The 26,806-nt window shown below is 44.9% G+C and overlaps 1 protein-coding gene across 1 annotated transcript in view; it reads right to left on the bottom strand.

Annotated features, from left to right (window-relative positions):
- The window catches only part of LOC119965058 (dedicator of cytokinesis protein 2-like), a 759,716-nt gene that overhangs the window by 572,926 nt on the left and 159,984 nt on the right, over positions 1 to 26,806 (bottom strand). The window contains exons 14-17 of the mRNA XM_038795299.1: positions 22,136 to 22,260; positions 19,333 to 19,431; positions 8,445 to 8,517; positions 8,114 to 8,217 (exon numbers count right to left, since the gene is read on the bottom strand). Of these exons, the coding sequence (XP_038651227.1) occupies positions 8,114 to 8,217; positions 8,445 to 8,517; positions 19,333 to 19,431; positions 22,136 to 22,260 (401 nt within the window). The remainder of the gene's footprint in view (positions 1 to 8,113; positions 8,218 to 8,444; positions 8,518 to 19,332; positions 19,432 to 22,135; positions 22,261 to 26,806) is intronic.

Here is a 26,806-nt window from a genome sequence, read left to right as displayed (position 1 = left end):
GGGTGTTATATTCAGCAGGTACAGACCACCACAAATGTTTCAAAATTAAATCCTTGCACTGAGCTGAAATAGTTGACCGTACCAAAGGGAACTGGTTCCAGAGCCTTAAAGCTGGTCTCAGGAAATAGGTATTCAGGAGGCTTCTGTGGAGATGTCGCCCCCCCCCCAACCAAAGTAACCACTTTAACAAGAGGAGAAGTTGTCCCCTTTTCAAATATAAAGAGCCAATCGGAGCTCCAAATAAAGTAAAGATTTATTGGTCACCAATTAGGTTAGGCCCGATCCTGCTCTTCTTTCCTATATTAAACCCCAAAGATGTCTTCCTCAATCATAATCAAGAACCAGTTCAACACATTTTTCATCTGAATGCAAAATATTGTGGATACTGGAAATCCAAAATAAAATTTGAATAGGCTGGGGATCAGCAGCCAGTCTGCCAGCATCTGTGGACATAGAAAGAAAACAGAGCTAGCGTTTCAGTTGACCGGAAACATTTTTTTCCCCCCGTTTCCCCACCAATGCTGCCTGATGTTGGGTATTTCCAGAATTTGCTCTTCTTATTTCATGATGTGAATAAATTAAGTCCAGTGTTCCAAATCAGTCCACTTCAACTGAATCAGCCTGCTCAACTAACCATCTGAAGATACAACAGCACTTCGCAATTACACAGAGATATGAGACACATCGAAAGAATAAAGTGTTCAGAAAAATACACAAAAATAGCCAATCGGTTGCCAAAGGGAGAGATTTTCCTGCAACCAGGATTCTCCTGTCCCGCCAAAAATCATTGGACTTTTGCCTGGGCCGCTGAATCTCCCACAGTGGGTCTTGGCACGACAGGGCCCGATAATCCCGGGCATAGCTTTTGCCTCCGCGCTGAAAGTGAATTCCACAGCTTCTCAAGCGTGTCTATGAAGAGGTTTTCACTACTCTCAGTTCTAAATCACATACATTTAATCTTGTATCTGTGGTCCCTCACTCTCGACCCCTTAACTATTGGAGTCTGCCCCAGCCTTTCATCATTTTCAACAATTCTGTCAAATCACCTTGTAATCTATCTTGTTCTAATTTAAAAAGCACCACTTTTTCGAGTCTTTCTTCACCTTTATCTCATAATCGGCAGCATCCTAATGGACTCAAAAACATCAACAACTTTTGGCGCCTAATTCACACAATACTCGAACATGGATCTTGCTTAGGTTTTATATAACGTCAGCATTGCCTCTCTACTCAGAGGATGCAGGCAGAATTATTCTAAATACAACAGGCAAAATTGACACGTCTTGTCAAATTAAAAACTCCCTATCACAGTTGAAAAGGGCAAACTGCACCTCAGCTGAGGAAGAGAAGAAAAGTCAGCATTTCCAGTTATCAAACCAACAAAAAGTCATCAGCCACTGTCTGTTGTCTTGTTCAAGTTGGGCAGCATCAATGTAATTCTATTTCCAAGGAATTATTCTTTAGATAGCTCCTGGTACTTTTCAACACTGCAGAGGGAGATCATTCAACATGCACTTTATCTATAAAGCACCATCTTTATTAGTGAACTTTATTGTCCGTCAAACCAGTGATCCCATGAATAATATTTGAAATTTTTAGCATGTACTGCAAGTTTCATTCTGCTCTGATGCTAATCGTACATTTGCTAATACCCTCGACATGACAGAGGCTCCAAGAGTTACCTAGAAAATGAGCCATTTCTATTGTAGAACCACCTTTTCTATGTTCCTATTTGTGAACATGATCCATGCTCTTTAAACCTAAATCAAGGTGGGCAGTGACAAAACCTGCAAGCAGGATTAGAATTTTGCATGATGGGATGGGGGGGGGGGAGGGGGGAGGAGAAGATGGAGAGGAGGCAGGGCGCCAATGGTTGTGTTAACGGTAGCAAGAGCAACCCCTGAAACTCCCACTTCAAGCAATGTAAAAATGCTGGCCCTAAGGAAAAAGCCAACAGTCTGATGATTGTGGGAATTCAGTATAATTGTGAATGATGAAGGTAAACATCTAACCATCCATTTTCTATTGTTGTCAGAAGACGAGTCATTAAGTAGTCTGAGCATTTCAGTGTAGCAGCGAGAGAGATTGCAATGGAAGGATAATTTGTTAATGAGGTCTTTCCTCAGAGGAGCTATGACAGAGCAAGTTCATGAGTCAGGACATGGTATGATAGGATTTATTTTTCTCCCTACACAAAATGAGGCAAAGCATTTTGATTCCAATGATCGGATTACCTATAATGTTCCACAATCACGTTATTGAAAAAACAACAAAAAAAGACTCTTGAATCCCTTCCACAAATACCGGTGAATCATAGAACACTTACAGTTCAGAAGGGGGCCATACAGATCACGGAGTCTGCACCGACCCTTTGAAAGAGCTCCTTTCCTTGGCCCACACCCCCACCACATCCCCGTTACCCCACGTAAACTGCACATCCCTGGACACTAAGGGACAATTTCTTTTAGTTTGGTCAATCCACCGAACCTGCACATGTGGGAAGAAACCCACGCAGACACAGGGAGAAAGTGCAAACTCCACACAAGACAGTGACCCAAAGGCGGAATTGAACCTGGGTCCCTGCCACTGCGAGGCAGCAGAGCTAACCACTATGCCACCGAGCCGGGCCAGTTTAATGTACGTGAAGTTGTTAGTTTTCCTGCAATTTGTGGTGGGATAGGGATACACTGCAGATTGAAAATCCCCGTTATTTGTGCCTCTTCACTGTTACCCTCAGGAAAACTGCAGCTGGCCCTCAACCTCCCTTGAGTTTTAAGAAATTGCTCCATTTTTGAAGTGGTTGCCATTTAAACTCAGCATAGCTGGCGAGATTAGTCTTGTTTAGATTTACATTACATTCATGCAACTCAACGGGCTGGATTCTTCCGTCCCGCCGTAAGATTGCCACGGGCGGGACAGGACCATGTAAGGGTCTAATGACCTTGGGTGGGAATTTCCGGTCACCTGGCGGGCACGACCGGAGAATCCCACCCAACGTCTTGGACCCAGAAAGGGAACAACTGAAACTCTGAAGTTTCCGATTTACAGGGAGTAAATTGTGCCTACAGATTTTTAAGAATAAAAAAAAACTGTATTCTGATGGCAGAATCACAAGCAGACAGGTTTTTATACTCCAGAGTTCAGCTAGTGCAGATAGACCAGCCTTCTTTTTGCAAACAGAACTCATATATAAATTAAGAATTGTGTTGCTGGTGGCAGATTCAGAGATCAGAATGTGTGAATTGTAGTGTGTCAGAGGACAACTTGCAACAAGGAACAGGTGGGCCTAGTGGGGTGGGGTGGGGAAGGGGAGACAGTGGGGAGGGAAAAATGGATCGACGGAAGAAACAAAAATAAATTGATAGAAATAAAAATGGAGTGAGGGTGGAGGAAAGAGTTCACAGTCCGAACTTGTTCAACTCAATGTTTAAGTCCGGAAATCTGTAACGTGCCTAATCAGGAGATGAAGTGCTGTCTCTCCAGTTTGTGATGTGCTTCACTGGAACATTGCACAGGCCAAGGACAGACATGTGGACATGAGAGCAGGATGGTGAGTTAAAATGGCAAGTGACAGGAAGTTCTGGGTCCTGCTTGCAGACGGACAGAAGGTGTTAGACGAAACGGTAAACATTTACAGCCATTATCACCACTATTTACATTCCCTTTGTCTTTTTGTCCATGAAATCTTTGTCAATCTCCACCTATCACTGGCCCTCTATCCAGCCCCACGGCACTATGCCTCCCCCCTCCCACCCACAGCAGTACAATCTGATCATATTTCTAGTTCCCTTCAGCTTTGACAAAGTCACCCAGACATGAATGGTTAGCTCCGTTCTCTGCCCACAGATGCTGTCAGACCTGCTGAGATGGTCCAGCATTTTCTGTTTTTGTTTCAGATTCTAGCATCCGCAGTAATCTGCTTTTATCTCGTATAAACTGTTGAAGGGGTTGGCAGGCAACCGCTAAACACAGACGTAAGGCATTGACCCGCCACCCCACTTATAATTTCAACCCATTTATCTTAATCAGGTGAATGCTGCTACTGAAAAGGAAGATAGGAAATGCTCTACTGAAAAGATTAGGGTTTTGCTTGCTAACATCACAAACAGTCATGTTGAAATGCATATAATAAGGAGCATCTTTTTAGCAAACTGAGGTTCAAAGGAGCATCTGAGATTCTAAATAGCGTCAAACTGAACAAATTATGAAAGAGGGGACGTTAACAGCAATACTGTTGAGAGTTGATGGGTTGTATTATAAGGAAGGTAGCTGAGGGAGGAAATCTTCAAATAGAAATGAAATGCACCATAGTGATTATAATATTGGGCTTGCAACGCAAAAGTCTTGAGTTCAAATCCCACTATGACAAGTTGAGAAACCATTGTTTTTGTTTTTAAAAAATGGTAATTAATGAGCTAACATAAAAAGGTTACTATGCAAACTACTGAAGTATCATGAAGACTAAATTGAGTCAATAATGCCCTTCAGAGAATGAACCCTGACACACTATGCAGCTCAGTCTATGTGTGACTGAAATTCCACATTCTGTTGTTGATTCTTAATGCTCCCAAAGCAAGTAAGCACTGGTAATAAACATTGCCTTACCAGTACTGCTCTCACCAGAAGAGCTAACATATAATAATTGCTAATAACTCTTGTTCTCTGTTTCTCCTTACATTGATATCCCATTACCCTACTAATGGCCATTTGATTGCTCACGTCAATATGTTGCTCAACGACTCTAAGTGCGATAGGGTGTTTAAGCACTTCGGCGTGGGAAATAACCTTCCGATTGATGCCACAGCCCGGGAGCAAAATAATAAAATGACTAAATCCTGAGCATTATCCCAAGGTAAGCCATGACAATAGGTGAAAGGAATATGGATTAAAAAGTGTTGGAAGCAGGCTGATGGTTGGGAAAATTCCTTTGAATGGAAGTGTGAGTGACACATCAGGATAGAAATGAAATTGAAGGTGAAATCTGTCATTGAAGATGCCTTTGGAAGTTGTGATGGGTTTGACTTGGGCAATTGTCACTAATCTTTGTTCATTGCTGGGTCAGTATCTTGGAATCCCCGACTTAATACCACTGAGGCAGTGCCGTCACTGCAGGTCTAGCCTCTCCATGTGCCATATTTTCCGGCACCCCCACTGGTTGGTGGGAGCATCTTCTAGTCCGGGCGATGTCTGAGGGGATTTGCATGCCTCGCACTTCCATCACCGGGTAATGTGCTGTGAGGGCCACCATCGGTGGGACTGGAAGATTCTGCCAGCTGTATACCTGCATAGAATCCTAGAATTCCTACAGTGCAGGAGGTGGCCATTCAGCCCATCCAGTCTGCACCAATACTCTGACAGAGCACTCAAACCAAGCCCACTTCCCTATCCTATTCCAATAACCCCTTAACCTAACCTGAACATCCATGGACACTAAGGGGCAATTTAGCATGGTCAATTCACCTAACCTGCGCATCTTTGAACTATAGTTTCATGCTCCTCATTTGGTACGAAAAGTGGCCATTTACTTAAGAAAGACAAATGGTGCTTGTGGAGAACGGCAGATATTGCAATAGGGAAGATCCTTTCAAGGTTGCGGCTGAGGTCCATTTCCGGGACAGAATAGAGGGAGTTTTACACTGTGATGATTTGGGCTCTGCCACAACCTTGGAGTACTTGATGCTGATGCTGGATGCAAGGACTAATTAAAATTCTATTACCATCATTAACATCTTTCACTTTGTTGAGCAGAAATATTCGCCAAAACAATACAACTTCTTAATGTAATCAACAGAGAGAGAGAGAGAAACTATTAATGGGATTAACATTCTTGAAAGGGGATAATTCACCAGGGTCGGATGAAATGTACCCCAGGTTGTTAAAAGAAGCCGGGGAGGAGATAGCTGTGGGTTTGACCACCATTTTCCAATTCTCACTGAATACAAGTGTGGTACCGAAGGATTGGAGGTCTGCTAATGTTGTACCTTTATTAAAAAGGGAGTGAGGACAGACTGAATAATTACAGGCCAGTCAGTCTGACCTCGGTGATGGGAAAAATTATTAGAATCAATTCTTAGAGACAGGATCAACTGTCACTTATAAAGACATGGATTACTCAAGGACAGTCGGCATGGATTTGGTAAGAGAAGATCGTGTCTGACTAACGTGATTGATTTTTTTGCGGAAGTAACAAGGAGGATTGATAAGGGTAATACAGTTAATGTGACCTACATGGATTTTAACAAGACTTTTGACAAACTCCCAACTGGCAGACTGATTAAAAAACATCCAGGGGCATATAACAAGCTAGATACAAAGTTGGTTCAGTGGCAGGAAACAAAGGTTAATTGTTTCTGGATGTTTTTGTGACTGGAAGGTTGTTTACAGAGTTCAGTACAAGATCCTTTGCTACGTGTGGCATATATGAATGATTTGGACATAAATATAGACGGCATAGAACATAGAACAGTACAGCACAGAACAGGCCCTTCAGCCCTCCATGTTGTGCCGAGCAATGATCACCCTACTTAAACCCACGTAACCCGTATCCCAACAATCCCCCCATTAACCTTACACTACGGGAAATTTAGCATGGCCAATCCACCTAACCTGCACATCTTTGGACTGTGGGAGGAAACCGGAGCACCCGGAGGAAACCCACGCACACACGGGGAGGACGTGCAGACTCCACACAGACAGTGACCCAGCCGGGAATCGAACCTGGGACCCTGGAGCTGTGAAGCATTGATGCTAACCACCATGCTACCGTGAGGCATGATCAGGAATTTTTCAGACAACACAGAATTTGACCGTGTGGTTGATAGTGAGGCGGATGCTGTAGACTGCAAGATGATGTCAATGGACTGGTCAGGTGGACAGAAGAGTGGCAAATAGAATTCAACATAGAGAAGTGTGAAGTGATGCATTAGGGGTGGGGTCAAACAGGGCAAATAAATACACAAGAAACAGGAGGATACTGAGGGCTGTAGAGGATGTGAGGACCTTGAAATGAATGCCCATAAATCCCTGAAGTTAGCAGGACAGGTTGATAAGGTGGTTAGGGAGACATATGGAATCCTTTAATTTATTAGCTGAGGTACACAATAGAAGAGCATGGAGGTTACGCTGCATCTGTATAAATTATTAGTTAGGCCACAATTTGAGTACTGTGTGCAGTCCTGGTTTAAAAACAGAGAATGCTGGAAAACCCCAGCTGGGGAATGGTAGTATCTGAGAGAGAAACAGAAGCTTCTGCAAAGTGGTCAGGTCACCCGATTTGCTTTTAGTTACCCCAATTTTGCTTTTGTTTTAGGATAGTTCTGGGCATCTCAGAAAATATGTGATTACGCTGGAGAGAGTACAGAGGAGATTTTTGAGGATGTGGGCAGGGATGGAAAAATGCAGCGATGAGGAAAGATTGGATAGGCTGGGATTGCTCTCGCTGGAACAGAGGAGACTGAAGGCAGATTTGATTGTGAGGGGCCTGGATAAAATGGATGGGTGGGGCCTATTTACCTTAGCAGAGAGGTTAGTGACTAGGGGGCATAAATTTAAATTGATTGGGAGAAAGATGAGATGGGAGATGAAGAGGGTTGTGGGGAACTAGAACTCTCTGCCCAAAGAGTAGTGGAGGCAGAAACCTTCAACTCATTTCAAAGATGCCTGGATACGCCCCTCAACTGCTGTGACCTGCAGGGCTGCGGACCAAATGCTGTAAAGTGCGATTAGATGAGGTGGCCCGTTTTTGGCTGGTGCGGTCTCAACAGGCCGCATGACTACTTTCTGTGCCACAAACTTTCTATGTCTTTATGATTCTGAAAATGAAATGAAATGAAAATCGCTTATTGTCACGAGTAGGCTTCAATGAAATTACTGTGAAAAGCCCCTAGTCGCCACATTCCGGCGCCTGTCCGGGGAGGCTGGTGCGTGAATTGAACCGTGCTGCTGGCCTGCTTGGTCTGCTTTAAAAGCCAGCGATTTAGCCGAGTGAGCTAAACCAGCCCCTCTAACATTACATTAAAAATTGCTGTCGGTAATAATCTAAAATCCATGCAGCTAATAGATAATAAGCTACTGTCAGGAGATTAATGTGTGACCAACCATAGTGAAAACATACCTTATACACGAGCAACTCATGAGCACCATCTTGCAGTGTTGTACCGTCATCTTTCATCAGTCTTACAAAGGCCATTGCAAAATTCTTTTCACTCTTGTCTTTTGCTGCAAGTAACAAAGGCAGTAAAGGAAAGTTATGGAAGCGTCGAGAAAGAGTGAGGGAAGAAAGTAAGTATGAGGTTCGGCAAAGAGTGCATGACAAGTGAAGGGAAGAATGAGGAACACGGCAAAAGACTGAGTGAGGAATGAGGGAGTGATAATCATTAATCTTTGTCTAATCATGCTTCTTTGAAGTATTTATGGATGAAAAGTACATAATAAATTGTACTTACACTCTTGCGATGATCTGTGTCTAAACATAAACCTCAGGTGGATTCTTTGCATTTCTTCCATTGGAATGGCCACCTAGTAACAGACAGGTATGGGTGGAAATCAAACAGCGAGTATATATCATAATTTACAATAATAAATAAGCATCTATGTCATTCCATTTTTCAAATTTTTTTTTTAACTTAACGTTCTCGGTACACACCAGCTCAAACTTGTGTTGTGACAAAATCTCTTCCTATGGGTGAAACAATGCCATGAAAAGCTCTGGTGTCAAGCTTAGTTTATTGACCAAGAATTCCCTTGGGTCAGTTACTGCTCCACCACTGAAAATGTAGCAGAGACCCAATTGCTTGTGTAACTAGGGACCTGCCACATGATTTTGGGTGGCACACTGCTGCCTCACAGTGCCACGGACCCGGGTTCGATTCCAACCCTGGGTGACTGTGTGGAGTTTACACATTCCTCCAATGTGTGCGTTGGTTTCCTCCGGGTGCTTAAGTTCCCTACTACAATCCGAAGATGTGCAGGTTAAGTGGATTGACCATGATAAAATTTCCCCTTAGTAACCAACTTAGGGTTGCGGGGTTGAAGCAGGGGAGTGGGCAGTGTTAGGCTGATCTTTCAGAGGGTCAGTGCAGACTTGATGGGCTGAATGAACTCCTTCTGCACCGTAAAGATTCTAGGATTCCGTGTTCAATGAAATTGCAGTGATGGAGCTGGACACAGCTGCAAAAAGTATGTACTGGGGAGGGGTGGGCTAGTGGTGTTTAAATTCAACTAACAAAAAAATAATTGTTGGAATTTTAAAAATCCAACTACTTTTTTTTGTTAATTGAATTTAAATACCACTAGCCCACCCCTCCCCATATTTCCTGATGTAACTTTTTCCACTTTCCTGGATGAGTGCATCTCCAACAACACTCAAAGATGCTCAACACTATCTAGCCCACTTGACTGGTACCCCATCCACCATTTTAAACTTTCACGCACTCCAGCACTGGGTGCACAATAGCAGCAGAGTTTGCATGCCCAAACTCCATTAACAGCACCTTCGAAACCATGACCACCACCAGCTGGCAGAACAAGTGTGGCAGATGCATGGAACATCACCATCTGCAAATTCCTCAATGCCACACACAAACAAAGAACAAATAGTACAGCACAGGAACAGGCCCATCGGCTCTCCAAGCCTGCGCCGACCATGGTGCCCGTCTAAACTAAAACCTTCTACTTCCGGGGTCCGTATCCCTCTATTCCCATCCTATTCTTGTATTTGTCAAGATGCCCCTGAAATGTCACTATCGTCCTTGCTTCTACCACTTCCTCCGGCAGCGAGTTCCAGGCGCCCATTACCCTCTATGTAAAAAAACGTGCCTCGTAGATCTCCTTTAAACCTTGCCCTGCACACCTTAAACCTATTCCCCCTAGTAATTGACCCCTCTACCTGGGAAAAAAGTCTCTGACTATCCATTCTGTCTATGCTCCTCATAATTTTGTAGACCTCTACCAAGTCGCCCCTCAACTTCCGTCATTCCAGTGAGAACAAACCAAGTTTATTCAACCTCTCCTCATAGCTAATGCCCACCATACCAGGCAACATCCTGGTAAATCTCTTCTGCATCCTCTCTAAAGCCTCCACATCCTTCTGGTAGTGTGGCAACCAGAATTGAACTGTACTCCAAGTGTGGCCTAACTAAGGTTCTGTACAGCTGCAACATGGCTGGCCAATTCTTATACTCAATGCCCCGGCCAATGAAGGCAAGCTTGCCGTATGCCTTCTTGACTACCTTCTCCACCTGTGTTGCCCCTTTCAGTGACCTGTGGACCTGTACACCTAGATCTCTCTGACTGTCAATACTCTTGAGGGTTCTACCATTCACAGTATATTCCCTACCTGTATTAGACCTTCTAAAATGCATAACCTCACATTTGTCTGGATTAAACTCCATCTGCCATCTCTCTGCCCAAGTCTCCAAATGATCAAAATCCTGCTGTATTCTCTGACAGTCCTCATCGCTATCCGCAATTCCACCAACCTTTGTGTCGTCCGCAAACTTACTAATCAGACCAGTTACATTTTCCTCCAAATCATGTATATATACTATGAACAGCAAAGGTCCCAGCACTGATCCCTGCGGAACACCACTAGTTACAGCCCTCCAATTAGAAAAGTACCCTTCCAGGCCGGCACGGTGGCCTAGTGGTTAGCACAACCGCCTCACGGCGCTGAGGTCCCAGGTTCGATCCCGGCTCTGGGTCACTGTCCGTGAGGAGTTTGCACATTCTCCCCGTGCCTGCGTGGGTTTCACCCCCACAACCCAAAAATGTGCAGAGTAGGTGGATTGGCCATGCTAAAATTGCCCCTTAATTGGAAGAAATAATTGGGTAATTTAAATTTATTTAAAAAAAGAAAAAAAAAAGAAAAGTACCCTTCCATTGCTACTCTCTGCCTTCTATGACCTAGCCAGTTCTGTATCCACCTTGCCAGCTCACCCCTGATCCCATATGACTTCACCTTTCCTGATTTGGAAACAGCTTTCTATTTAATTATTTGTCACTGGGTAAAAATACTGGGACTGCAACAGCACTGGGGGAATAACTTTACCACACGGACTGCTGAAGTTCAATTAAGCAGCTCATCAACATCTTGTCAGATGTATTTAGCAATGGGTAATAAATGCTAGCCTGGTCGGTGATGCCTCCATCCCATGAATGAATTAAGTATAGCCTACTGTATTGTTTGGTGTTGGCATCGGATTTCAAAAGGCACAAACATTTTTTTAAATGCTGAGGAATGTTGACCTTTAAGTCAAGAATTTGGAGTACTGTATTTGCCCCAGGGCACTGCACCTCGAGAAATATACTGAACTTGGAGAGGGTCCAGTGCCGATTTACCAGAACGATAAACCAGAATGATAATGCTAAAAGTGTTACATTTTAAGGATGCTGCATAGATTAGACTTGTCTGCCTTTGAATACTGAAGACCAAGAGGTGATCCAATTAAGATGCTTAAAGGGTTTGATAGGGTAGAGAGCGTTATGGGCCAGGGTTTAACAACTCCAAAGTATATTATGAAGTTCACCTGACCTATAACTGTTTATTGATTTTGTTTACAATGAGCACAAGAGCCTGTCCTTCAGGTGCTATTCAACAGAGTTCTTAGATGCTTTTAATCAAAAAAACAAGCTTTATTCTACAAATTTAGTTAACATTTGTATGAACACACAAAGTAGGAATTATTATCAACTACAAACATAAAGACCCTACACAGCTACAGTAATCTATGTATAACCCTGAATAAATTTCCCCTTAACTGTTCCAATTCAATAACAAAATCCAAGTAAAAACAGAAACCCCTTTTCAAAGGTGTGGCCCAGCACACCGCATTCTTACTGATATGAGACTTGTCACTGATACTCTGCTTCCCTTTTCAAACAGCAGGTTTGAATTCCTTCCGGAAAGCAATGATCTCTTTTAAGTTATCAAGCAATCTGGAAACAGCTTTTTAAAATGAAGATAGAGAGACACTTCTTCCAACCTGTGCAGTTTAAAACCAGTCCAACCTCAAAACAAAAGTAAAAACCACAGAGCAACAAACCAGCTCCAAACTCAAACCGAAAGTAAAAACTCACAGAGCCACAGCCCAGCTCCACCCACACAATGGCATCACTGAAGCCATGTGATAAGACAAAAACATTTCTTAAAGATACACTCCCATGACAAAAGAGAAAAAGTGTAATTTCTGGTGTGAGCATATTGGAACAAAGGGGGCATAACCTTAAAATTAGAGTTAGGCCATTTAGGGCTGATAGATACTATTTCTTCATATAAAGGGAAATCTGCTACTCTCTTCCTAAAATAGTTCAGCTGGAGAGCGAACTAAGAGTTGCAAACAGAGATTGATAGTTTTTTTCTAAATCAAAAAGGGTAATAAGGATTACAGAGCGAAAAGTACTCTAGTTGTAGAAAAGAACACTCTTGAGCAACTTATATATGCACATGTGAATCTTTATTTTACTTGGAGAGGTTATTCCTGGGAATGGATTTAGTTTTATTTTGACACCCAATGCCAACATCAGGCAATCTTAGATAGGGTATCTCACGGTTAGCTCCAGAGAAAAGGTCTTTCTGTGCTGCCCCACAATGCGCAACAGCCCAAATTCATGACACCAATGTCTATTTTCCAAAGCACCTGCCTTGTGTCTTTTCCAGGGTGAGATTGCTGATTGTTAGTTGAGCGCTTATTCATGTAGGGTTTCTTCATGTAAGCTAGCACCTCCATTGGTCAACCACAGTGTTTAGCAGGCAGACCACTATCTGAATTGCTGTGGTTGTTGTCATGGTAACTCAAGTGCTCTAGATGGTGAGCAGTGTTCTAAAAATACGCTCACAATAAATGAAGGAGGAAGGAGTAATGGAAGGAAAGGAATGAGCTGACTATTGAGATGTACCAGCAGTTGTCATTTAATGATTTAATCATTAATCTCTGGAAGGCTGAGTAACCACCTTCGCATTGACAACTTTGAACCTTATGCAGCTCAGACAAAGGTTAGCATCCTCGATGAATTTAGTGCCGTGTTAATTTTGCTATCGGGTGAAATTGTAATGAACAAAAGATTCATCAAACCCATGTGACCTTGCTGGTGGTCGGTTCCCACCTATGTTCCATACTGGTGGGATTCTGGGGGCTGTCACAAACTACCACTGAAAATAAAATCCAACACTTGACACAGGATTGTTCTCCTTGCACTTTCTATGATTAATTATTGATTTTTCCTCCAGGTACACATTTAGCAATGGTAATTTTTCTCTCACAGAACTGCAGTCAACAGGGGAGTTGACGCGTTTTACAGCCTAACAGTGATAAATAGCACAGAAATGAACCAGGGATTGTCAGTTATTGTTTTACATTTGAACAATGAAATATGCTCGTCCCCACCCTGAATTTGATGAATAGGCAAGCCCTCCAATGTTCCATCAAAGTCACCGTTCTTTAAAAAGAGCTTGCGAGGTATTTAAGTATGGTCAGGTTTGATCGTGTGCGGCTGAAGCAAACAATGATTCACCTTGGCCTCCTCTGGAGGTCCCCAGCATCGCAGATGGCAGTCTTCAGCCAACTCAATTCACTCCATGTGATATTAAGCAACGGCTGAAGGCATTGAATATTGCAAAGGCTATGGGTCCTGACAATATTCCGGCAATATTACCGAAGACTTGACCTTCAAGAATTGCTGTGCCCCTAGCCAAGGTGTCACAGTACAACTACAACACTGGCATATACCCAGAAATGTGGAAAATTGCCCTAGTATGTCCCATACACAAAAAGCAGAAAAAGTCCAGTTCAGCCAACTATCACCCCATCAGTCTACTCTCAATCCTCAGTAAAGTGATGGAAGGGATTATGAACACTGCTATCAAGTGGCACTTGCTTAGTCATAACCTGCTCAGTTTGTGTTCTGCCACTCAACTCCTGACCATGTTTGGTTCAAACATGGATACAAGAACTGAACTCCAGAGGTGCAATGAGAGTGATATACTGTATTATCCACTATACATAACACTAGTACTTTGTGCAGTTCTGAATTCAAACATGGTTTGTTGCTATAAGGGGGAAATGTGTAATTCTCACGGCTGACATATCTGACCAATGAGCAGCAAATAATTTATTTATTAAAATCCCTTCTATCCACCCATAACAGCAACCTCAACGAAAACTGTCATCCATATTTGAGCTTGAACTAGGTCATACAAACATATGTACATACAAACATATGAATTAGGAGCAGGAGTAGGCCACCTGGCCCGTCATGCCGACTCTGCCATTCAACAAGACTTTGGCTGAAGTGACTGTAATCTCCTGCCTGTCCCCAATAACATTTCACACCTTTGTTGATCAAGTATCGATCTACTTCTGTCCTGGAAATATTGACACTCCTTCCTCTGCCTTTTGAGACAGGGAGTTCTCAAGACTCAGAAAAGAATTCTTTTCAGATGTGTCTTCAATGGTTGACCCCTTATTTTTAATACTTCCAGATTCTCCCACTAGAGGATATATCCTCCCCACATCCATCCTGTCAATCTCCCGCAACATATTACGGGCAAGATCTAACGGAAATGAAACAGAGTCCTGTGTCAAGCTCTTTGAACCGCTATCTAACGGGGCTCTGTTTTATTTTGGGTCAGCGGGAACGTCCCACTGAAGCCATACTTAGCTCATTTCCTACACGGAGGAAGTGGCACCCTGATCTGCAGACCTTCCAATGCGACTCTTGGACCCTCCCAGCGCCCCAACTCACCTGTAAGGGGGTCATCAAACCCCCCCATTCCTCACCTATTAAGAGCAGGGGACCCCTGGATCCGATCCCCACCATAGACAAAATGCAACTCGGGCATCACAAGCCTGGCACTCTGGCCGTGCCCATTCCAGGCTGGCAGCATCACCTGGGTATCCAGGTATTGCCAGGGTGGCACCCAAGTGGCATTGCCAGGATGCCACCCTGCCAAGAGCCTGATCACCTGGCCCCCAATCCCCTGGGAGACCCCCCCAAGTGCCATTCCAGCTGGTCCCCGTTTGAGGAAACCAGTGCTAAACGGCGTTCACCTGGGCTCTCCAAGGCGAAGGAATTAGTTCCCAAGTCTTTGGGTATATCCAGCGAGTGTATATTAAAGCAAAACTAGCTGCTCATGTTAGATATTACGAAGCGTGGTGAGCTGGGTAAATATCACAATGATCTTTATTATTGTCACAAGTAGGGCAGCACGATGGCGCAAGTAGTTAGCATGGTTGCCTCACGGCACCGAGGTCCCAGGTCGATCCCGGCTCTGGGTCACTGTCCATGTGGAGTTTGCACATTCTCCCCGTGTTTGCATGGGTTTCGCCTCCATAACCCAAAAGATGGGCAGGGTAGGTGGATTGGCCACGCTAAATTGCCCCTTAATTGGAAAAAATTAATTGCATACTCTAAATTTATTTTTTTTAAATTATTGTCACAAGCAGGCTTACATTAACACTGTAATGAAGTTACTGTGAAAAGCTCCGAGTCACCATATTCCGGCACCTATTTGGGTAAGAGAATTCAGAATGTGCAAATTACCTAACAGCACATCTTTCGGGACTTATGGGAGGAAACCAGAGCACCCGGGGGAGACCCATGCAGACACAGGGAGAGCGTACAGACTCAGCACAGACAATGACCCAAGCCAGGAATCAAACCTGGGACCCTGGAGCTGTGAAGCAACAGTGCTAACCACTGTGCTACCGTGCCGCCCTCTCGCAAGATTTGCCGGTCATGTTGAGCACTCTGTCCAATTTTCAGATCTGCCACCCGTCTTTGCGCAATTATATGCTTTTTAAAAAAAGTTTGATAGTGTCTTTAACTTTATTCATTAACCACAGATTCCCTTGGAATTTTTCTATCTAATTAAAATGTATTTATTCCGTGTATTCTGCAATATTGACCTATTGACTGCATCTCTATTGACCTATCTTTCAATTTAACTGACTGGCTGACTTTAGTTAGCTCTGCTTTCATTCCCACATAATTGTCCCGATTTAAGTTTAAAATACTAGTCTTAGACTCACTGTTTCTAAATAAAATTCAATCATATTATGATGTCTGGAACCCAGGGGTACCTTCACTATGAGATTATCAATTAATTCTATCGCATTGCAGTCTAGTATAACCTGCTCTTGGTTTGGCTCCAGAAGGTGTTTTAAGAAACTACTCTGGAATCATTCTGGGAACTCCTGATCTAGGCTGCCTTTCCCTATTTGATTTTCCCAGCCTATATATAGATTAAAATAACCTATGATTATCTGTAAAAATATGTATTTTTATTGAAAATTTTCATTTATAGCCAACACACATCAACAACAATCAATGGGCAGCACGGTAGCATGGTGGTTAGCATAAATGCTTCACAGCTCCAGGGTCCCAGCTTCGATTCCCGGCTGGGTCACTGTCTGTGCGGAGTCTGCACGTCCTCCCCGTGTGTGCGTGGGTTTCCTCCGGGTGCTCCGGTTTCCTCCCACAGTCCAAAGATGTGCGGGTTAGGTGGATTGGCCACGCTAAATTGCCCGTAGTGTCCTAAAAAGTAAGGTTAAGGGGGAGGTTGTTGGGTTACGGGTATAGGGTGGATACGTGGGTTTGAGTAGGGTGATCATGGCTCGGCACAACATTGAGGGCCGAAGGGCCTGTTCTGTGCTGTACTGTTCTCTCTAAGCCCAGCAAACCAATATTACATAGTACAAAGTTGCAAAAAAACCCACACAACTGATCATATAAATCCCACCCGAAGAAAGACAAAAATAACCTACTGCAATAATAAGAACTGGGCCCCCCACCCCATTAACAACTGATGGTGACCAACTCTTTAAAGTAGGAAATTAATGGCTGCCACCACAGGTGGAATCCCTCCACCGACTAATAACCTATGATTATCACCATACTTTTTCGACAAGCTCCCATTCCTCCAAGACTCCTCTGCTCACTGGCTCTAGGTCCACCCATGTCTCACATTTAAGATTCTTATCCTTCTTTTGAAATCCCTCCATACCTCACATCTTCCCACCTCTGCCATATCCTTCAGCCCTAAAACCCTCTGAGAAGTGTGTTGTCTTCCAAATTTAATCTCTGGTCCACCCCCCCCCCCCCCCCCCCCCCCCCAACCTCCTTCCTTCACCTCATTATTGGTGGCCATGCTTTCAATTGTCCAGGAACTAGGGGCAGGATTCTCCAGTATCCGGCAGGAGGGCCGTACCAGCGCCAAAGAGTGGCGTGAACCACTCCGGCGTCGGGGTGGCAGGGCGAGATTCACGCCCCCCCCCCCTCCCCCGGCGATTCTCCGGCCAAAGGGGGGATCGGAGAATCCCGCCCTAGGTTCTGAAATTTCCTGCCTAAACCTCAGTGTCTTTTCCCACCTCGACACTTTAAAGACACTCCTCAAAACCTAGCCTTTTGACCAACTATTTAATCATATGCCCTGATGATTCTTTTCACTTTTTCCATTTACGTTTCCTACGAAGCACTTTGGGAGGTTTTGCGATGTTAAAAGAATTATGGGCGGGTTTCTCCCAACAGGAGTCTAAGTGCCGACGCCGGAGTAAAAACCAGAGTGTTTTACTCCGGCATCCGCGCCCGTTACTGGACCCCTATTCTGGGGCCTCCATGTGGCTGGCAGGGGCGTGGTGCGATTTGCAGGGGCGGGGCCTTGGCGTGGTGTCGGACACCCCGCGCTGCGTAAAAGACGCGGTGCCTTGGGTTCCGCGCTTGCGCAGTTGGCCGCGCCATCATGCGCAGAGAACTTCTTACGTGCGCCGGCCCTGACCCAACATGGGTCGGTGTTCAGGGGCTAGCCGCACCGGTAAGTAGTCCTGGGGGGGGTGGAAAGATGCAGGTGGGCCCCGATCGTGGTGCAGACCGCATCGGAGCCGCCCCCCCCCCCCCCCCCCCCCCCCGCAGGCCGACCCCCACTCCCCCCCCCCCCCCCCACCCCGAGCGTTCCCACAGAGTTCCTGCCGGCAGCGACCAGCGGTGAACGGCGCCAGCGGGACTCTGTCATGTCAGAGCGGCCGTTCGGTCCATCTGGGCTTGAGGATCAGCGGCCCCGCCGATTCCAGCCAAGAGCGCCGCGCAAATGGCGCCAATTCCCCGCACCTCGGAAAATCGCCTACCGGTGTCGGGGCGTCGTGGCGTGGTTGCTCCGATTCTCCGGTCCGGCGCGGGGCTCGGAGAATCGCCCCCTATATAAGTCAGTTATTTACATTAAACAACTACAGAAAGAGTTTCCTTGTGTGACCCAAAGCTTGTCACAAAATATTTGTACAGATATCATCAAATTGGAACCTATACTTTCAGGAAGTGATTCAATGGTTCGTATTGACTTTGCTGGTGTTGGTCATGGAGGATTTTCATACACAGAATTTTGCCAAAATGTAAAACTATGATGTTTTAATGCTTAACCTTCCAGACTGCTGTGAAAGTACTTCTTTGCCTGATCCACATCTCTCCTTTTTCATGTTCAAAAATCAAATTGCAATATGATTATGCCTCGATGTTCCTTAAACTGAGGCAATTGTTTCCTCTACACTGTCAAATATATAAAGCAAATTGAAAATGTATTTCCAAAATTGTCAAAGTAATAGCCAGAGTTATTGTTTTAGCCTTGATGATTTTACATTTGATATTAACAAACTGGAACTTCCTCCTATTTCAGGTACCAAGGGATAGTAAGATGAAGGAGCTACCCTCCGAAAGCTCGAGATTCCAAACAAACCTGTTGGTCTTTAACCTGGTGTTGTAAGACTTCTTACTGTGCCCACCCCAGTCCGACGCTGGCATCTCCGCATCATTGGTACCAAGGGAGTGTTGGCGACCAAGGACCTCTACCTGATTCATCCATGATAATGCTTGGCAAAGTAGTGGAGTGGTTTGCTGTTGTCTTCTGCAATCTGACTGACCAGTAAATTCTCACTCTTACCACCTGCCATCAGGTGTACTTTAAGGATTCATAGCTTGATAATCAAACTGTTTGGCCATATTAAGCATGCACGTTTCTTGGCCATCAAATCCCATTCTGAGACTTGAATCTGGATCTTCTAGCTCTGTGATCACTGCGCCACAAGATCTCCTATCCAAAACATGGCCAGGCTTTCCAAATTGAAAATGAGCCACTGCTGGTTCATTTACTTCATTGCTATTTGTGCGCGAATTGACCACCTCGGCATCTTTACATCACAATCGTGGTTACACTTCAAAAATACTTCATTGGGTATCAAGCACTTTGGAACATCATGAGGTCATGAAAAGTGCAATATAAACATGAGGTTTTTTTTTCATATAATTCCCAGTTGAGAAACAGCTGTGTAATATTCCACTGTTTTCACTAACCTTGATTGTCTCTATCCAACGAGGCTGCTTGACCTGATAGTAGATGACGGATCGATAGTCACTGACTAGCTTGTCTCCTGCACCCAGGCAAATGGCATTCTGTGACAAAATAGTTCAATTTTATAAATACTGATTAAATAACTTCTGCATAGATAATAGTAATATCAGAGTCTCACGTAACAGAACACCTTAACTGCCCCAAATATTGGCAATCACCGCAATGTGCAACGTGAATCTTCCAACAGGCGATGACGAATTTCCAATCAGTTGGTGAAGGAGTTGCGGTATGAGGGTTCACGGTTAGCTACCTATGGGCAGGGTTGGACAAATGGAGGTCATTTGATGAGGCCTCCTGAAATGTGTCCAATCACATTTTGACAACCCGATGGTGAAGTGAATGACATTGAATCTACTGAACTTAAACAGGCCATTTCACCCAACAGGTAAATGCTGGCGTTCATGCTCCACATGAGATTCCCCCAAACCTACCTACTTCACCTCACCCTAACAATGTATTCTTCAATGCCTTTCTCTCTCTCATGTGTTTATCTAGATTCCCCTTGTGCCTCAACTACATCCTTGTTGTGCATGTTCTACATTCACACCATTCTTGAGAAGTTTCCACTGAACTCGATACTGGATTTATTCATGACTATGTCACATCAATGGCCCTAAATCTTACACACCTCTGTGCGAAAACACTGCTATGCTAACCTACCCTGTCCAACACACCGTAATTTTAAAGCTCTATGGAGTCACTCATCTTCACTTTTCAAGAGAAAATAATGCGTGTCCTCCAGCAATGTCCAATGGTGCCTCCTCCACTTCACAACTCTCTTTAATGGGACCTTTCCACCATTGTCCATGGAATGGAACCCTCCCTGCAATTTCTCTATTTATTGGTGCCTTCCATCAATTCTTTTATTTACTGGTGCCTCTCCTACTTCACACCCACCTCTCCCCCATTAGTGAGACCAAATTTTACTTTTATCTGATTCGAAACATGTCACTAGCCTGTCGCCAGAGGCTTATAGCTTGAGTGGTGCCACTCTGCACCAAGCGTGGTCAACCAGATGTCCCTCCCTCTCTTACCCCCTGCCAGAGGCATATGTTGGATGGATTTTGCAGGTTGATATTCAACCCTGAAGCACGTTATGAATGGATTTTCCTTGGCCATCAAGTCCTGGAGTGGGAGTCGAACCCAGAGCTCTGGTTCAGGAGCAGGGATGGTCCCCGCTGAGCCACACGATCCATAATTTTATTGGTGCCATCCCCATATTTCTCCATTGACTACAGTCCTCCACTAATACCCTCATTTACTGCTGTCCTGCACTATTCTCCCATTCATTGGTAGCTTCTCATGATCACCCCATTCATTGGTGGCATACCATTGACATTCTCCCTCAATTGCCCCATTTTTTGCTGTCCTCCCAATTCCTGAAGCACGACTGCCCTCTTCCCAATTCCAGTTTTAATACTAACTCTCATAATATTTTCACTAATTTGCACACAGAATGTTGTTAGGAGTGCTTCAGCGATTACTTAGTTGAGAAATCTGCAACACAATGTTGTACTGAATCTCATTGACCATGAGGATGCTTCAGTCTCTGCTGCGTTATCTACTGGCGTGAATCAGTAACCCTGTTGCATCCAGCACAAAACCTTGCAGGAGATACCTGACTCACTCTGCCCGGCGTGATCTGGATCACGCCTTCGCTGTGCGAGACCCAAATCTGAATAGTTAAATGAGTCTTAAGGCTCATTTAAATACCCAGACGTCGAATTCACCTGGCGCCTGGGACTCAATGGCCAACCTTGAGAGAACTCGCAAGGGTGTTGTTTGGTACTGGTCCACAACCACGTAGGTCAGTCGTAATGGCACCTGAGGGGGATCTCCCAGGCCAATGGAGACACCCGGGTGGTCATTGGCACTTCCCCTGGCACCTGGGCACCATGGCACTGCCAGCCTGGCACCTGTCAAGGTGCCCAAGTGGCACTTCCAGTGATCCAGGAGCATTGCCAGGATACCAGGCTGGCAGTGCCACGGTGCCCAGGTGTCAGACGCCTGGGTGGCCTTGCCAGGCAGAATGGGGTGAAGGGGGATTCCTGGGGGCCTCCTCAAGGTTGGATTGTGAGGGGGGGGGGGGTCAAAAGAGCAGGGGGGTTCTGAAAGCCAGGGGAAGGAAGAATCCGGGCAGCCTTCCAAAATGGCGGACTGATCTGCGAGGGGCCTTTCCTGCTGGCGAACACCAGCTCACCAGCAGGAAATCACTTTAAGCGCAGCCTTGGCGGAGAGAATTTCCCGAGGCCAAAAAATAGTCAAAGTGCCGTTGGATAGCGGGATGTTTCTCGGCAGTGCATCCACCGGGAAACACCCTGCTAAACATGCCGTTCAGCAGACTTTAACTTGAGTCCACTGAATCGTGCACAATGACAGCTGAAGGCAGCAGATGACTGACAACATTTGGCCCGGGCTTCCCAGGTTCAAGGACAGGAAAAATCAGACAGGGTTCTGTTCTTGGTCTAATTGACACCTTACGAAAAATGTTTAAAACCTTCAATGCAGATGTCACACTGTGGACAAGATTAGCCTTGAAACTGATTCCTAAAGCCCCTGCATCAGGCCATTTTCTGTATGCCCTGGATATGATTACACCTGATCCACTTGAATGAAGCTACTGAGGATTAGCCCACAAACCATTCCTCAATGTACCTTCAGGACAGCAGAGAATTTCAAACCTTATTTTTCTCTCTACCAACTGCCATTGGTTTCCCAAATTCAATCCTGAGAAGAAGTAATTACCGGAATAATTTTACCATCTTCATTGCACACACACATTATAACTTCCACATTCTTCTGTGTGGTCTTGTTGTATTTGTCAAAGTCTCCGTACTGGATGCTGATGTAAATGTCATTCCTAACATCACCTGCAGAGGAATGAAATAGTAGAATGCCTTGTGACGAGCAGTTTTGCGATATTGTGGTCATGTAAAAACAGACATGTAGTGTGACAGTTAACAAAATGCCCTCCAACATACCTCATCTTTCAGCTCTTCATTCTAGACAGTGGACAGATGTTACCAACTAAATCTCCTGGAGCAGAGCTTTCTGCAACAGCCCATCATCAGCAACTCAAGCATCAGAACCACCATGGTCCATGCTATTTTCAGGAGGAAGTATTAATTCATAAACCAATCCATTTTTATTGAGTCTACTTCTCTCCGAATCCATTTTTATATATTCATTCACGGGACGCGTGGGTTGCAGGCTAGGTCATCATTTATTGGCCATCACTAATTGCCCATGAGAAGTGGTAGTGTCATGGGAGAGTACCTTTCAGAAATGGGTGTTTAAGAAATGTACCTTCAAGAAACGTGGCTGCTCATGTTACTAGAGTGATGTCAGAGTGTCGGTGGAGCTGAGCTCTACTTCTGCTTTTTAGTTTCAGTTTGAGAAAAAGCTTGGGTGTGTCTGTGTTTTTCAGTGAGCTGCATCTGAAGTCTGCCATCCAAAGACTATCTTAATCATTTGGTGAATCCAGAATTGTAAAAGGTCTCAGTATTGAATGTAAACCTAATGTGCTCCTGTTTGAAGGTTTGTTAAGTCTTTCAGATGTTAGAAGAACAGCATACAGATTACTTAGTGTTGTATTCTTTGGGGTGTATTTGAATTAATGGTTGCTAAGATATTCACTGTTTGTTTTATAAAGGTTAACTTGAGTTCATATAATAAACATTGTTTTGTAAAAAAAAAAATACTCGCCCATCTCTGCCGTACCATACCTGTAGAGTGAGCCGTGTGCTCCCCATACCACAATCTATTAAAAGTTGTGGGTCAGGTGAACTCTATGGTACACTTTGGGATTCTCTAAACCTTGACTCATAACAGTAGTGAGATGCCATCTTGAATCACTGCAGTCCATGTGGTGTAGGAACACCCACGGTGCTATTAAGGAGGGAGTTCCAGAATTTTGATCCAATGACGATGAAGCAATGGCACTATAGTTCTAAGTCAGGATAGTGAATGACTTTGAGGGGAACTTCCAGGTGGTGGTGTTCCCATGTATCTGCTGCCTTTGTCCTTCTAGGTGGTACCAGTCGTCTGTTTAGAAGGTGTTGTTGAAAAAGGTTTGACAAGTTGTTGCAGTACATCTTGTAGATGGTACACACTACTGCCACTGTTCGTCAATAATGGGGAGAATTAATATTTTAGGTGGTGTTTGGGCTGCTAATTGAGCGGGCTGCTTTGTCCTGGATAGTGTCAAGTGCCCTGAGTGTTATTGGAGCTGCATTCATCCAAGCAAGTGGGGAGCATTCCATCACACTCCAGCCTTGTGCCTCATAGATGGTGGACAGGCATTGGGGAGTCAGGAGGCGGGTTACTCATCACAGAATTCCCAGCATCTGACTTCCTCTTGGAGCCTCAGGCTGGACCAGTTCACTTTCTGGCTAATGGTAACCCCAGGATGTTGATAGTGGGGGATATTTAACGATGGCAACGCCATTGGATGTCAAGGGGAGATGATTAGATTCTCCCTTGATGGAAATGGTCATAGCCTAACAGTTATGGGGCATGAACATTACTTGCCGCTTGTCAGCCGAAGCCTAGATATTGTCTATGTCTTGCTGCATTTGGACATTGACTGCTTCAGTGCCTGAGGAGTCACAAATGGTGCTGAAGATATATGAACATCCCCACTTCTGACCTTATGATGGAGGAAGGGTGAAGATAAAGTAGTGGAAGATGGTTAGGCCTCGGGCACTGAGGAACTCTGGTGCCCCGAGTCTGAAACGATTTGCCTCCAGCAACCACAACCATCTTCCTTTGTGCTAGTTATGACTCTCACCAGTGGGGTGTTTTAGACCTGATTCCCATTGACTTCAGTTTTACAGGACTCTTTGTTGTCACACTTGGTCATATGTTGCCTTGATATCAAGCGCAGCCGCTCTCGCTTCATCTTTGGATTTCAGCTCTTTCGTCCAAGTTTGACCTAAGGCTGTAATGAGGTTAGGAGCCTAATGACCCTGGCAGAACACAAACTGGGTGTTATTGATTGGGTTAGTGTCTAAGTGCTGCTTGATAACACTGTCGGCGACCCTTTCCAATACTTTGCTTATAATCGAGAGTAGATTGAGGGGGCAGTAATTGGCTGGGTTGAATAGGTTGGATACGTCTTGCTAACTTATACCTGAGCAATTTTCCACATCCTAATGTAGATGAGAATATTGTAGCTGTATTGGAACAGCTTCACCAGGGGTGTGGTCAGTTATGTAGCATGAGTCTTTAGTTCTACTTCAGGAATGTTGACATGGCTTTTACAACATCCAGTGCCTTCCGCCATTTCTTGACATCTTGCAGAGTTAATCAAATTGGCTAGATACTGGATTTTAAATGTGCCATGACTCTTTCATTTGTTTCCTCGCTCAAGGTCCCCTTAACCTATCAACCACTCTGCTCAAAACCTCACGAAAATCATCTCCTCATCAGCCCACCTGTCTCCATTATGTCACTAACATATCCTGTCACTTCATTTCTAATGTTATCATAGACTTCAATCATTGTACCAGGTATGTTGTGAGCTGGATGAATGTAAAGGATCAGGAGTTGTGACAGACACCTATAAAATTGACCCTGATTCTGAAAGGGCCTGGGAATGAATGGGTCAGGCTTGAAAAATGCAGCACCTGAGCCTGTTCTCTCACCAGAATTATAACAATGCTTGACATCCTAATCCAGTCCCCTGCAGGTGAGAACAAATCCCCTTGTCAAATTGCACGTGAGCACAAAGCAGGCTTCAGAAGCCAGCCAAATGACGTCAACTTCACAGCTGCTCAAAACAATTTCACAACAGGCAGGGCTGTGGCCACCTGTAACCCCAGCTAGATCAAGCTAATAACTGCACCTTTGAGAGGTGAAAGCTTTGACGTACAAGAGCTTCCAAGCTGCATTTTCCTGAAATAAAAACAGAAAATTCTGAATAAACTCAGCAGATCTGGCAGCATCTGTGAAGAGAGAAACAAAGTTAACGTTTTGAGTCTGTGTGATTCTTCAGAGAGCTGAGAATTTGAGAAAGTATGTCAGAACATTTTCCTGAACTGTCTTCAATCATTGTTGGTTTGAGAGGTAACGGGATTTGTAAGCTTATCACCAAGGGCCATTGAGAACACTAATTTCCTTGAGTGTATCCCTGCCATATGCACAGGATACATATCTATCAATATCCCACATCGAGGGAAATAAGTGTTGTGTTCAGTGAATCAGGTTTGGGAATGAGCAATAAATGGGCATAATGGAGTCATCATTTTGAAGTAGTATTTAGTTTTATTTAGTATCTGCTGGCAGAGGGGAAGAAGCAAATGGACAAATGGACTTTGACATGCTCTCTACGAGGAAAGGCATGGGCGGCCCTGTTCGATCACGGAGACAAGGCCAGCCGCCTGCTGGCTCACCAGCCGAGGAAGCAGGCAGCCGTGAGAGATAGCACAGATTTGAGACAGCAGGAGCAAAGTTGTAGCGGAGCTGTAAAAGGTCACTGTCACATTCAAGACTGTACACCCCCGAGCACCCCCCTCCTCCCCCCCCCCCTCCCCCCCCCTCCCCCCCCCCCAAAGAATTATAGGGATGAAGCAGATCATCGATGGACAGGACTGGACATACCAGTTGTGGGGGAGGAAACGGGGGCTGGAAGCATTATTAGAACTGGGAGAAGTCTTGGACAGCATCAACTCCATGCAGGTAGGGAAGGTGCCAGGATCAGACGCATTCCCGGCGGATTTCCACCAAACATTTGCGATGGCACTGGCCCCGCACCTGAGAGAGATGTTAACGGACTCGCTGGTGAGGGGCATCCTGCCACCTACACTAGCACAAGCCTCAATCTCGCTGATACCCAAAAAGGACAAAGAACAAACAGAATGCGGGTCCTGCAGACCTATTTTGCTGGTCAATGTGGATGTAAAAATACTGACCAAAATACTAGGCTGGCAACTGGAGAACTGCGTACCACAGGTGGTGGCAGAAGACCAGACGGGCTTTGTAAAGGGTAGGCAGCTAACTCTGAACTGACATCTGCTGAACGTATAATGACCCTACCCAGGGAGAGAACACCAGAAGTGATATCTCCCTGGATGGAGAAAAAAGGCTTTTGACAGAGTCGAATGGAGTAGCTCATTGGGACTTGGAATGGGGTTCACCGCCTGGATGACACTCCTGTGCAGCGCTCCCACGGCGAGGGTACGAACGAACACCACCAGCTCTAAGTACTTCCAGCTGCACAGAGGCACAAAGCGGGGATGCCCGCTGTCCCCACTGCGGTTCGCCCAAGCGATCGAACCACTAGCGATTGCGCTCAGAGCAGCAAACAATTGGAAGGAGATCAGGAGAGGAGACAAAGAGCACAGAGTCTCGCTCTATGCAGATGATCTGCTCTTCTACATCGCGGACCTACAAAGCAGCATGGAGGGAATCATGGCG

The sequence above is a fragment of the Scyliorhinus canicula genome, chromosome 4 (genome assembly GCF_902713615.1).
Source record: "Scyliorhinus canicula chromosome 4, sScyCan1.1, whole genome shotgun sequence".
NCBI classification, from domain to species: domain Eukaryota; kingdom Metazoa; phylum Chordata; class Chondrichthyes; order Carcharhiniformes; family Scyliorhinidae; genus Scyliorhinus; species Scyliorhinus canicula.
The sequence above is the reverse complement of the archived record's forward strand: the minus strand, read 5'-3'. Positions and strand labels throughout refer to the sequence as shown.